This window comes from Musca autumnalis, unplaced genomic scaffold (genome assembly GCF_047663935.1).
Source record: "Musca autumnalis isolate F117 unplaced genomic scaffold, ASM4766393v1 scaffold_2, whole genome shotgun sequence".
NCBI classification, from domain to species: Eukaryota; Metazoa; Arthropoda; class Insecta; order Diptera; family Muscidae; genus Musca; species Musca autumnalis.
In genome coordinates, this window is record NW_027411755.1 from 95,384,048 (window position 1) to 95,397,196 (window position 13,149).

Below are 13,149 nucleotides of genomic sequence, written 5' to 3' on the forward strand. Positions count from 1 at the left end.
CAATTTGGTATCGAAGAGAATAATATAACAAAAGATAGATTGTCCAAAAAAGATAATAAATTTAAGAGAAATTATTTCTAATTTCTCTTTTTAATTCTATGTTTACATTTTCTTGCAGGTGAAATTTCAAAGCATGGTTTGCTTATTCAGTTGGCCAATCCAAGATTGCCTCAGAGAGATCGAGAAGCCATCACGGCAGTACTAACCTTTACGTCTGCACAGCAACAACAGCAACCGCAATATGACTTGTTATCAAATAATTTATTAATGAACCAATTGCAAAATCTTCAAAATTTGGCAATTGTACAACAGACCCTTGCAGCTCAACAGCAACAACAGCACCAGCAAACTCATGGCTCCGGCAAACGAACTTCAACCATACAACCAATGAGTCAAGAAGAATTGCAAACCCATGCAAACTTAATAATGCAGAATGCATTGATAAAAAGAAAACTTGAAGAACAAACTAACGTTTTGGGTTTACAAAAAATTCTTCAATTAAACGCAGCTGCCCAGGTGGCAAAACAACAAATGCCCCAGAATAGGAGTTGTAATCAACCTTTGAATCAAAACAATGCCAATACTTCTCGCAATAGTACTGGCAACCGACGTTTACAGGCATTACAGAATCTGTTTAATGATTCCAATGGTATGGTGGATAATATTCAGCAACAACAACATAATAATGTGTCATCAATTAGCGGAAACAGTGGTAATACAACCTATCGCTATAATCGCAATAACAGCAATCAAAATCAAGGTGCCAGACGTTCATCCATTCCAGCATCTGTACAACATATAAAATTTGCCTCTGAAATGGAATCTAATCAGCAACATTCAAAGATGTCCGATCATCAAAACCACTATCCGTCATTGCAAGGAATGTCAAATATGCATTTGCAAAATGCTAAAACAAACAAGATACATATTTCTCAACAACCAGCAGCGATAATAACTGGAGGTGGAAGTAAGTATTTTAAATACTAACTATATAGTGTTTTTTTTACAAGTTTTGTATTATATATATATATATATATATATATATATATAATGGGCTCAACTATAAGTCTTCTTTAGTTATAGTTTGGATCTTACGATCAGATTTATAGCGTTGCGATTAACTTAAAGTTGAAAGTAATCATTAAATTTCAAAGTAATCATTACATCTCCAAATTGGTTTATTTTGCGTTTTCAAGCCATCCAATAGTAAAAGAAGACATACAATAATGACCCATATTTTCGAGTTGCGACATTACTCCAGATTAGTAACAACACTCCGATTTTTTAATATTTGAAGTGGTATGTATTAGTACACTAATTACTGCAATGTATAATTTGCGGTATGGATCCGAGTACAAAAGATCCAGTACTACTGAACGCATTTCTACTTACCAATTACACTGTGCAGCAGCATTTTTGGGGGGTGGAAAATTTCTTTTGGAGATGAAAGCCCTTGATGGGTATACTAAGAACCCAAAAAGAAATTTTCGCCATAGGTCAAGTTTCGGAGATATCGCGCTATGAAGTTTTTGATTTTTTTCCTACTATACTTGGGAAAATAGCTCTTTGGCGTTATTGTAGCTTCGTTTTGAGGTGACATGTTTTCAGTCAAATCGATTGGCGAATCTTTTTGTAGAACATTTCATTCTTCTAACTCAATGCCTTTCATGTCCTTTTCGTCCTTTATTTTGTGAACCGTAGTGAAAGTACCACAAGATGAGATTTTTCAGCATCCAAATATTCTATAAAAATGTTGCCCATAAGATTTTAGGCACGGTTCTCTTTGACAACTAATCAATTTTGTCCCGTTTTCATTGTCATTTTTGACATTTATTTGGACTTGGTTCAGAATTAAACTATGAATTTTCTGTATATTCGTTATTGGTTATGTATAGGTATAGATGGGATTCTACCCGGTATTTACCCAAAACTTGGGTAAATACCTGGTAAATACCTTTTAAATACCTTTTCAGGGTGTTTATTTGGGTATTTAAAAAAAAAAAAAAAAACAAAATTGAAAATTTTTATTTGTCAATCGGCTAAAAAATTATTTCAAATAAAATTTAGAACCGCTAAAAAAGTATTGTACCTGTATAAAATACACTAATCTATCTGATTAATCTGTTGATAAGGTATGCGTTAAAATGTGAAGACTGTTAAAAATGGAAAAATAAAATTTGATCGTTTTTAAGATGGGAAGACCTAAAAATGAACGAATATGGAAGCATTTTGCAACAAATCCAAGCAACTCAAAGGCAGTACCACTAGGATGTGTAGCCCATTGCCTTAATTTGCTCAGCGAAGACTTTTTAAAATGTCCCACTGTGAAGAACTATTTTTTACTAGTTATTGATATAATCAAAACTATTAAATACAGTAGAGTCCTTTCATGGACATTTGCTAAGATCTGTAAAGAAAAAGGATCTGGAGAACAGCTAAAACTCCCAGTTAAAACGAGATGGGGCAGTTATGTTACTTCATTAAAAAGCTTAGTGAACAGTAAAGTATCCCTTCAAGCCTTGGCTGTTCATGAAAAAATAACCCTGAGTCCAACAACAAAATCATCATTACTCTCGGAAGATTTTTGGAACACGTTAGACATCAATTTACAACTCTTCCAACCTATAGCTGAATGGACAACCTTTTTCGAATCAAAACAACACAATATACATCGTGTGAATTTTGCATTTAAAGACATTCGTAATAAGCTGCAAAATACATTAACAGCAACAAACGAAATTAATGATGACGAAAAAAAGAATTATTGTCATCCTTTGATAAAAGGATGAAAAAAACGATTAAACCCATACATTTGGCAGCAAGTTTACTTGACCCCAATAGCGTTGGGCATGACTTAAATTCATCTGAATTTTTAATTGCGATGGAATTTATTCATGATATGGGTTTAAAATTTAATGTAAATGTAATGACGGATCTAGCAAACTATAAAGCTAGAGAGGATCTATCGTCAAAAGATTTTGTATGGAGCTGCGTACAAGAAATATCTCCTACTACATGGTGGAACAGTGTTTGCGTCACAAAAGAACTTACAATGATAGCGGTTCGTATTTTGACTGCTCCATGCACATCAGCAGCCACAGAACGCTCATTCAGCACTCACAGTTTTATCCACTCCAAAAAGAGAAACAGATTAAGTGCAGATACTGCTGCAAAAATATGTTTCATATCTCACAATTGGAATCTCTGCAATAGAGCGAAAAATCAAAGGTGTAATTCCCAGAAAAATATATGCCCTGAGGAGGAAATCTTAAATTTATCTCCAATATTGGATGAATCACCATCCACGTCCAGTGGTATTACCCACTCTACGCCTAACTCTTCCATAATTTGTATTGGGAGTGATACTGATAGTGACAGTGATGTTATGATCTAATATTGCAAAAATATTGTGTTTAAATAATATGTTTAATTGTTCATTTTAACTTGTTCTGTATGCCGTTTAAATGTACATTAATAAAATTTACTATTAAATGGACCATGTAATATTTCAGACTGAATTTTGTCCTAAATTACTTATATAATAGTTTTTACCCACAATTTGGGTAAATACCTGGGTATTTACCCATTTTTACCCAATATGCCCAAAATAATGGGTATTTACCATTTGGGTATTTACCCATTTCCCATCTCTATGTATAGGTATGTAGACAGAACAATTGGTTATTGCTTATGTAGACATCTGGGGTGCTTCTGAAATATTTACCACAAATAGCACTTGTAATGATGAACACGTTAATAACAAATTTTCTTGGAGGATAGATCCGGTTATCTCAGTTTTTGAACCGGATATTCCGACAATAAAACCGATTTTTGAACCGGTTTTAAATAACCGATTAAACATGTATATATATATACCATCAAAAAGCTTATAGAGTTGTCAATGAAATTGAATTAATTCGCTTATGAAATCTTTGGTAGTTGCAGTTCTAGAACAACAAAACCGTTTTCTTAAACCGTTTTTAAGGAAAAATATCAGTACGCGCAAATATGGAGATCAAAGGCTGGGGGGTGACAAATTCTTTTTGGCTATGAATGTCGATGAAGATAATATGATGGACCCGGAAGGACAGTTTTGCCGTAGGTCAAACTTCTGAGTTCTATAAAAATGTTGCTCAGAAGATTTTAGGCACGGGACAAAATTGATTAGTTGTCAAAGAGAACCGTGCCTAGAATCTTCTGAGCAACATTTTTATAGAATATTTGGATGCTGAAAAATCTCATCTTGTGGTACTTTCACTACGGTTCAAAAAATAAAGGACGAAAAGGATATGAAAGGCATTGAGTTAGAAGAATGAAATGTTCTACAAAAAGATTCGCCAATCGATTTGACTGAAAACATGTCACCTCAAAACGAAGCTACAATAACGCCAAACAGAGATATGGAGCTATTTTCCTAAGTATAATAAGGAAAAAATCAAAAACTTCATCGCGCGATATCTCAGAAACTTGACCTATGGCGAAAATTTCCTTTTGGGTTCTTAGTATACTCATCAAGGGCTTTCAGCTCCAAAAGAAATTTTCCACCCCCCCAGACTTTGAGTTCCATTTTGTGTCACAGTGTTATTTAAAATAATCATATGGATGCAATTCGGTGTTCCTATTCTAAGATTAATCAAATGTTTTTTCACGTCTCCATTTGAAATACTTAAACAAGTATTGAAATCAGTACTCAGCATCAAAAGATGGGACATTTATATTTAACATAAAGTTAGATAACCATGGCACTGTGATGTTATTATTTCGTTACATAACATGATGTTATTGTAACAGAGTTGAAACTTCTATACGCAATTTTGAGGTTATTTACAATGCAAGGAATCGCACTGGAAGAGATCCTTGAACCCATAGATGTCGTTTCTGATACTATTACAAAAATTTTGCTCCTGGATTGCGATTTTAGATTAACAGCGAACTGCATTACATATTTGTAAATACATATTTTATTTGTTTATGGCAAAATCGGCGTTAAATCTCAGCGATAAAAAGGAGATATGCCATATTATATCATTAACCGGAAGCTCGCCATTTCTCAAAAAATCTTGCGTTTTTTAGTTTTTTTATTTCTTTATTTGCATTTTCTGCTCATGTGCTACTTCAATTTTATGGATTTTCCTTCATCTATGCGCGTATTTAACATATACGCAATTTGGAATCCCAAGAAAGAACAGCACATTTTAGTAAATAAATACCCCGATTACATTCATTTTTGAAATAAGCCAGGAATATTGTTTCTATATACATATTCTAAACCAGTAGTGCGATTCTCTAACACATTTGAGTTACCGACAAAAATCAGTAAAATTAAAATGCTTATAATTTTGGTAATTAACGATATTTTTCGGTAAGTTAGCGACGAATAAAAAGTAATCGTAAAGTTCTACCGATAGCAAGAGTGTTGTCAACTTTTATTTTAAGTTTTCATTCATAATTTTGCATTTTAATTTTAACGATTTTTTGAGTTACCGACAAATGTCGGTAAAATTAAAAAATTTGTTGTCAAAAACATTATTGTGATTAAAAATACAAGGAAACTCAAATCACAATAATGTAACATTTATTATGTTTGTTGTCAAAAGTTGTTAGCAGAATTCTGAATGGCCGATCTTCTGTAGGCCTTGATTAAAATGCTCATAATTCCGGTAATTAACGATATTTATTATTCGGTAAGTTAGCGACCAATAAAATGTCGTAAAGTTCAACCGATAGCAATAGTGTTGTCAACATTTATTTGAACTTTTCATTCATAATTTTTTGTTTTAATGTTACCGATTTTTGTCGGTAACTCAAAAATTAGTTAGAGAATCGCACTACAGACATTGGCAAAGGGAGCCCCTTTCGTAGTAGTGATTATTAAATGATAATTTTCAAAATAGGTACACGTTTATTAGAAATAAAAAAAATAATTAAAAAATTAAGTTTCAGTGTTTTACTTATAAATGCGCTTAAAACTAGAAAATAATTTGTCGCTTAGCCTCAATAAGTATATTCTTCCTCATGATAGAATCTCCCAAATAAAACGATTGTCGTTTAATTTTGCCTCCATTTGTAATTTAAATACAAGCATTTTATCTGAGAGATTCCATCATGGGGAAGAATATACTTATTGAGGCTAAGCGACAAATTATTTTCTTGTTTAAAGCGCATTTATAAATAAAACACTGAAACTTAGTTTTTTTATATTTATTAACCTGTATGTAAACTACAATTCGATTAATATAACTTGACTTTAACTTGATTTTTATCATTTTAGTAAATATATTTCTTGACCACTGAGAAGTCCATAACCAAATTACAGTCAATTTTGACCAGAAATGTAGTAAAAAGCTTTAAATTGCGTGAAATCGAGTGGTACCCTTATATGGGGGCTACACCAAAATCTGACCCATGTCCACAATTGTTGGTGGGGGAGTTTCTGTACAATTGGTAACTCCAAATGCCAAGTTACAACCAATTCGGACAAAAAATTAAGACAAAATCGTCAAAACACCCGAAATCGGATGATACCGCTATATGGGGGCTATAGGAAAAAATGGACCCACATTGGTTTTGGTTTCATATTCATGTATTGTCTTCCAAATCGGAAAAGTGTGCAAAGTTTTAGTTCGATTGGTCAACTGCAACTGTGTTAAAAATGAGTTGCTAGATTTGAAACATTTTAAAGTTCCGATTTAATTAATATAATAGGTCTGTACGATAAATTTCTCAGCAATAATTACTCAGCAAGTTCCAGCAACTTCTCTCTGTGAATTTTTCTCCCTCAAGCAAGAAAAATTGCAGAATGTTATCGAACAACATTAGTTGTGTCTTTTTTACTTTTTCAGTAATAATTATTCAGTAACTTCTTTTCAGAGATTAAGAGAAATTTTACTCTTTGATACGAAAATAGAGAAAAATGTAAAAAGACAGCATTTAGTAAACTTTACCAAGGTAACAGTTGATTACCAATTACGAAAGAAAAACTAACTCCAAAGCAATGAAAAAGTTCTTCAAATTTAAACAAAATATATAAAAATTAATATATTAAATAAACAATATACATACATATATAGCTGAATAGTAATATTTATAATATTTTTCCACAAAAATCAGTTAAACATTGAGCAGCTGACCATTAGCACATGATTAAAAAACAGCTGATCGAACTTGCTTAATGTTGCTGGGAAAAATTCTTTCAGCAACTTTTTAGCAAGTTCTCGGTAACAGAACTCTCAAGAAATCTCTCAAAACTCGCTCTCTTTTGATGAACAATGTAGACTGGAAAAGATGCATAATGCACATTCGTCGAAATTCGACGACACATAGCAGTGGGAAAAGGTTTGGTTTGTTTCGCAAACACTTTCGTCGGAGTTGTGTTAGTTGCCAAAGACAAACTTCCCATTGATGTTATTTCTTTGTTCACCTTTATACTTCGAGCTGACGATTGATGTTTGGGTATAAAATGTTTATTGTTGAAGAAGTTATTGAAAAATAACTTCGGTGAGATCCAGTGGCGTGGATCGAAACTAGTCTTCCCTGCCTTACCCCTTGGCGAACAATGCCAACCTTTTTCCATTAACAAATTAGTTGTTTTAAAATAATAAAACAACAACAATGGGATTAAGCCAGACTATTTTGAAAAAACAAAAATGTATTAGCTATCCCAATAAAAAACGGCGCCACCAATGTTCGATTTGAGAAACACTGGCACCGTTGTTGTTGTTGTAACAGTTCGGTTGTATTCGGAAGCTCTTTCCTGAAAATTATAAAGGAAGAATGGAACAAGAAAAGAAAATGGAATATATTATTAATTAGTTGTGTGAACAGGATTTGATGTTGGCAATTGAAGGAATTGTGCTACTTCAATTAGATGTGACCACAAATCAACAGGGGTTAGATTTGTGGGGGCGGACGGACAGTTGAATAGATGTGAAGTATCGTGATGGCTTTGATGGCAGGAGGGGCACCTGTTTATGGTACCGGGAACAATGCGTTCTCTGTAGGAATTGAGAATGCTACTGTAACCAGACCTAAGTTGTGCCAGTATGGAACGAGTTTGCCTTGGAAGAAGCCTCTCACTATCCGAAATTGCTGGAGGATGTTGATTTAGGACTTTATTGTTTTTGTACACACTTATGGCTTCGGAGACCGCCCGTTGGTGCACAATGTTCAGGGAGTCCGTGTAAGACAATCGGCTGACGTCCGATGGAATGACGTCTTGGATGTCATCACGGTAACACCTGAAGTCCTTACGGATGCGTCTAGGTGGTGGATCTTCCATCACTACGTGATGGTTAGGGTGACTCGACTGATGACAAGCCAGCAGGAACTGTCTAGTCAGCAACACATTATGTTGCCTGACTGACAGCATCCTGGTCTCCTCATGAAGATGATCCACCTGTGACATCTGGACGCAACCCGTAGCAATTTGGAGAGCATTATTTTGCGTCGTCTGCAGGATTCTCCATTGGGTGTCACTCAGGAAGGAAGTCCAAACCGGGGCAGCATAATTGAAGACAGACCGACCGATGGCCTTATAGGTCGTTATCAATGTCTCCTTATCTCTGCCCCAGGAGGTGCTAGCTAAAGCTATAAGGACTTTTTTTTTTTTTTTTTTAGCAGTGGGAAAAGGTTTGGTTTGTTTCGCAAACACTTTCGTCGGAGTTGTGATAGGTTGCCAAAGAAAAACTTCTAATTTAAGTTTTTTTCTTTGTTCACTTTTATACTTCGAGCTGACGATTGATGTTTGGGTATAAAAAGTTTCTTGTTGAAGAAGTTATTGAAAAATAACTTCGGTTGAGAATATCCACAAAGAAGAAACAAGGGAACCGATGAGATCCAGTGGCGTGGATCGAAACGAGTCTTCCCTGCCTTACCCCTTGGCGAACAATGCCAACCTTTTTCCACTAATAAATTAGTTGTTTTAAAATAATAAAACAACAACAATGGGATTAAGCCAAACTATTTAAAAAAACAAAATTGTATTAGCTATCCCAATAAAAACGATGCCACCAATGTTCGATTTGAGAAACACTGGCACCGTTTGTATGGTTTGCTGCGACAAGCTACCAACTACATTTTGTTATGTGCATTCGTCGAAATTCGACAACACAGCAGTGGGAAAAGGTTTGGTTTGTTTCGCAAACACTTTCATAGGAGTTGTGTTAGGTTGCCAAAAAAAAAACTTCTCATTTAAGTTTTGTCTTTGGGTATAAAAAGTTTCTTGTTGAAGAAGTTATTGTAAAATAACTTCGGTGGAGAATATCCCCAAACAAGAAACAAGGGAACCGATGAGATCCAGTGGCGTGGATCGAAACTAGTCTTCCCTGTCTTACCCGTTGGCGAGCAATGCCAACCTTTTTCCACTACTAAATTAGTTGTTTTAAAATAATGAAACAACAACAATGGGATTAGGCCAGACTATTAAAAAAAAACCTGTTTATGGTACCGGGAACAATGCGTTCTCTGTAGGAATTGAGAATGCTACTGTAACCAGACCTAAGTTGTGCCAGTATGGAACGAGTTTGCCTTGGAAGAAGCCTCTCACTATCCGAAATTGCTGGAGGATGTTGATTTAGGACTTTATTGTTTTTGTACACACTTATGGCTTCGGAGACCGCCCGTTGGTGCACAATGTTCAGGGAGTCCGTGTAAGACAATCGGCTGACGTCCGATGGAATGACGTCTTGGATGTCATCACGGTAACACCTGAAGTCCTTACGGATGCGTCTAGGTGGTGGATCTTCCATCACTACGTGATGGTTAGGGTGACTCGACTGATGACAAGCCAGCAGGAACTGTCTAGTCAGCAACACATTATGTTGCCTGACTGACAGCATCCTGGTCTCCTCATGAAGATGATCCACCTGTGACATCTGGACGCAACCCGTAGCAATTTGGAGAGCATTATTTTGCGTCGTCTGCAGGATTCTCCATTGGGTGTCACTCAGGAAGGAAGTCCAAACCGGGGCAGCATAATTGAAGACAGACCGACCGATGGCCTTATAGGTCGTTATCAATGTCTCCTTATCTCTGCCCCAGGAGGTGCTAGCTAAAGCTATAAGGACTTTTTTTTTTTTTTTTTTTTTAGCAGTGGGAAAAGGTTTGGTTTGTTTCGCAAACACTTTCGTCGGAGTTGTGATAGGTTGCCAAAGAAAAACTTCTAATTTAAGTTTTTTTCTTTGTTCACTTTTATACTTCGAGCTGACGATTGATGTTTGGGTATAAAAAGTTTCTTGTTGAAGAAGTTATTGAAAAATAACTTCGGTTGAGAATATCCACAAAGAAGAAACAAGGGAACCGATGAGATCCAGTGGCGTGGATCGAAACGAGTCTTCCCTGCCTTACCCCTTGGCGAACAATGCCAACCTTTTTCCACTAATAAATTAGTTGTTTTAAAATAATAAAACAACAACAATGGGATTAAGCCAAACTATTTAAAAAAACAAAATTGTATTAGCTATCCCAATAAAAACGATGCCACCAATGTTCGATTTGAGAAACACTGGCACCGTTTGTATGGTTTGCTGCGACAAGCTACCAACTACATTTTGTTATGTGCATTCGTCGAAATTCGACAACACAGCAGTGGGAAAAGGTTTGGTTTGTTTCGCAAACACTTTCATAGGAGTTGTGTTAGGTTGCCAAAAAAAAAACTTCTCATTTAAGTTTTGTCTTTGGGTATAAAAAGTTTCTTGTTGAAGAAGTTATTGTAAAATAACTTCGGTGGAGAATATCCCCAAACAAGAAACAAGGGAACCGATGAGATCCAGTGGCGTGGATCGAAACTAGTCTTCCCTGTCTTACCCGTTGGCGAGCAATGCCAACCTTTTTCCACTACTAAATTAGTTGTTTTAAAATAATGAAACAACAACAATGGGATTAGGCCAGACTATTAAAAAAAAACAAAAAAAAAAATATTTTAAATACTTGTACTCAACGCACGATGCTGGTGTTGGTGTCATATTAAAGAGGAGAATATTAGCTTTATATAAAAATGTTCATATATTACATTCAAGGATAACAAGGCCATCAAAAATGTCCTTAAAAATTAAAAACTCCTTCGAAAACGTCATGCATTTTTTTCAAAAAATTTGACCTTGAAGATGTGATTTGGTGGATTTTATGTGTTCAGAATTAGTTCTTTAAGACAAGGGCTACAACCTTGCCTCCGAAAGCAAATTAAAATTCTTAGCATATTTTCTAAACATGAGCCTGGCAAAATGATCCCTTTTGTCAACAAGGCCTCAAACCTTTGGGGACCCATACGACGCAAAAGTGGAAGTGATGAGGAAAAACACCGGCACACGTATTTTCTTATTTTTGGTATTCTATCATGCTGCGGTGTCAGAATATGTTTTGTTTTTTTTTTTTTTTAAGAATTTCATGTAAATATTTATTACAAAATAACTTACAAATCTTTTTCTTCTTTGCTTTTCTATCTTCTGAGAGTCAGTTAGGACTTGGTGACCAATTTCAAGAAAATTAAGGGTGATTTAGCAGTAATTTTTCAGAAATTCCTCTATTTTCCCTCCTAGTCCTTGGTTTGGCTTAAGTGTTTCACGAAATCTTTTATTCCTATATTTTCGTGACTTTTGCACATGATTTTAACTATATTCGACTAAATATTTGAATGTAAGCTAAATTTTAATTTTACACCACGAAATTTGTCGAGCAGAAAGTAGTAAAAGAGAAAGCCATTTTGGCATGCTCTCTCCTTAATTTTGCTTCAAGTTTTACTACTTTTTGGGGTTAAGGAACGCTTTCCGATTTAAAAATGGTAAAAGTGGTAAAACTTTAAGAATCTTTAACGTAAAGGAACAAAGCTAATTGTTACTAATGTTGCAGATTTTGACAGTTGTGTAAAGGGAAAGTTGCTGAAAAAATGTTTAAGCAACATTTAGTAAGTAAAAAGACACACCTATTGTTTCTGTAAAGGGTAATGTTTCTATACATTGTTTCATAAATATATTTTGTTTCACGCATTTTGTCTAGTCTTATTTGTTATACGTCTTTGTACAGACCTACAGTGAGTTTAAAAAATATTCGGTTTTTTCTTTTACCAATATTAGGTTTGTCCTCGTACTTAATAAATGTTGCTGAAACATTTTTTTCAGCAACTTTTCCTTTATACAACTGTCAATATTCGAAAGATTTGTAACAATTATTACAAAGTATCGAGTACACGGACAGGCATAATAACACCTCAGTATTTTAGAAGCCCATACCCAATAAACAAAAAACCAAATACTTTATAAAATGTTGGTCCTAAAGAAAAGTTTGTTAACCCTGTTTTCTATGCGTCAAAAATATTCGAAAAATATCGACCTTTTTCTGCAGTTTTAGTATACATTTTAATAATTGCGAACAGAATCATTGTTTCTGTCTGTAAAAATATTATATTTTATTGCAAATTATTAAAGTTTAGCGCTAAGGAAAAACACTATTCTACAAAAGAGACAACTGTTTATATTTCAATTTCAATTTATTTATTAAAAACACAGTACCTATATTTCATTCTAAAAACGGTAGAAATAAAAGGAAATTTAGCTTACTTTGAAATATTTAGTCGAATATAGTTGAAATCATGTGCAAAAGTCAAGAAAATATAGGAATAATAGATTTCGTGAAACACTTAAGCTACTTCTGAAAAATTACTGCTAAATCACCCTTAATTTTCTTGAAATTGGTCACCAAGTCCTAAATGACTCTCAGAAGATAGAAAATATGCACTTATATTACAAAAAATCTTAACGTTAAAGCTTCTCATAGCCTTGTAATACATCACAAACCATCGGCTTATTTACGTAACCAATAACCTAGTTCGTTTCGCCTTGGTGAACATACTAAACTTGATGTACATAAAAAAAATTGGTGAAATGGAGTTAGTTTTGAATACCTAAGCAGGAAAATCAGTATACCACCAAGTTTCCGGCCTTTATGTGTACTCCAACATAAAACGTACAAAGAGTTTCTAGGATACATGTATTTACCAAGGACTTATGATGTGTTACAAGGCTATGAGAAGCTTTAGCCTTACGGGTTTTTGGAATATACATACGTGCATATTTTCTGTCTTCTGAGAGTCATTTAGGACTCGGTGACCAATTTCAAGAAAATTAAGGGTGATTTAGCAGTCATTTTTCAGAAGAT

General features: G+C 34.5%; 1 protein-coding gene across 4 annotated transcripts in view; it reads left to right on the forward strand.

Moving 5' to 3' along the window:
* The window catches only part of cup, a 35,519-nt gene that overhangs the window by 4,859 nt on the left and 17,511 nt on the right, over window positions 1-13,149 (forward strand). For all 4 annotated transcript variants that reach the window (XM_073968538.1, XM_073968539.1, XM_073968541.1 and 1 more), the window contains one exon: window positions 119-967. In XM_073968538.1, the coding sequence (XP_073824639.1) occupies window positions 119-967 (849 nt within the window). The remainder of the gene's footprint in view (window positions 1-118; window positions 968-13,149) is intronic.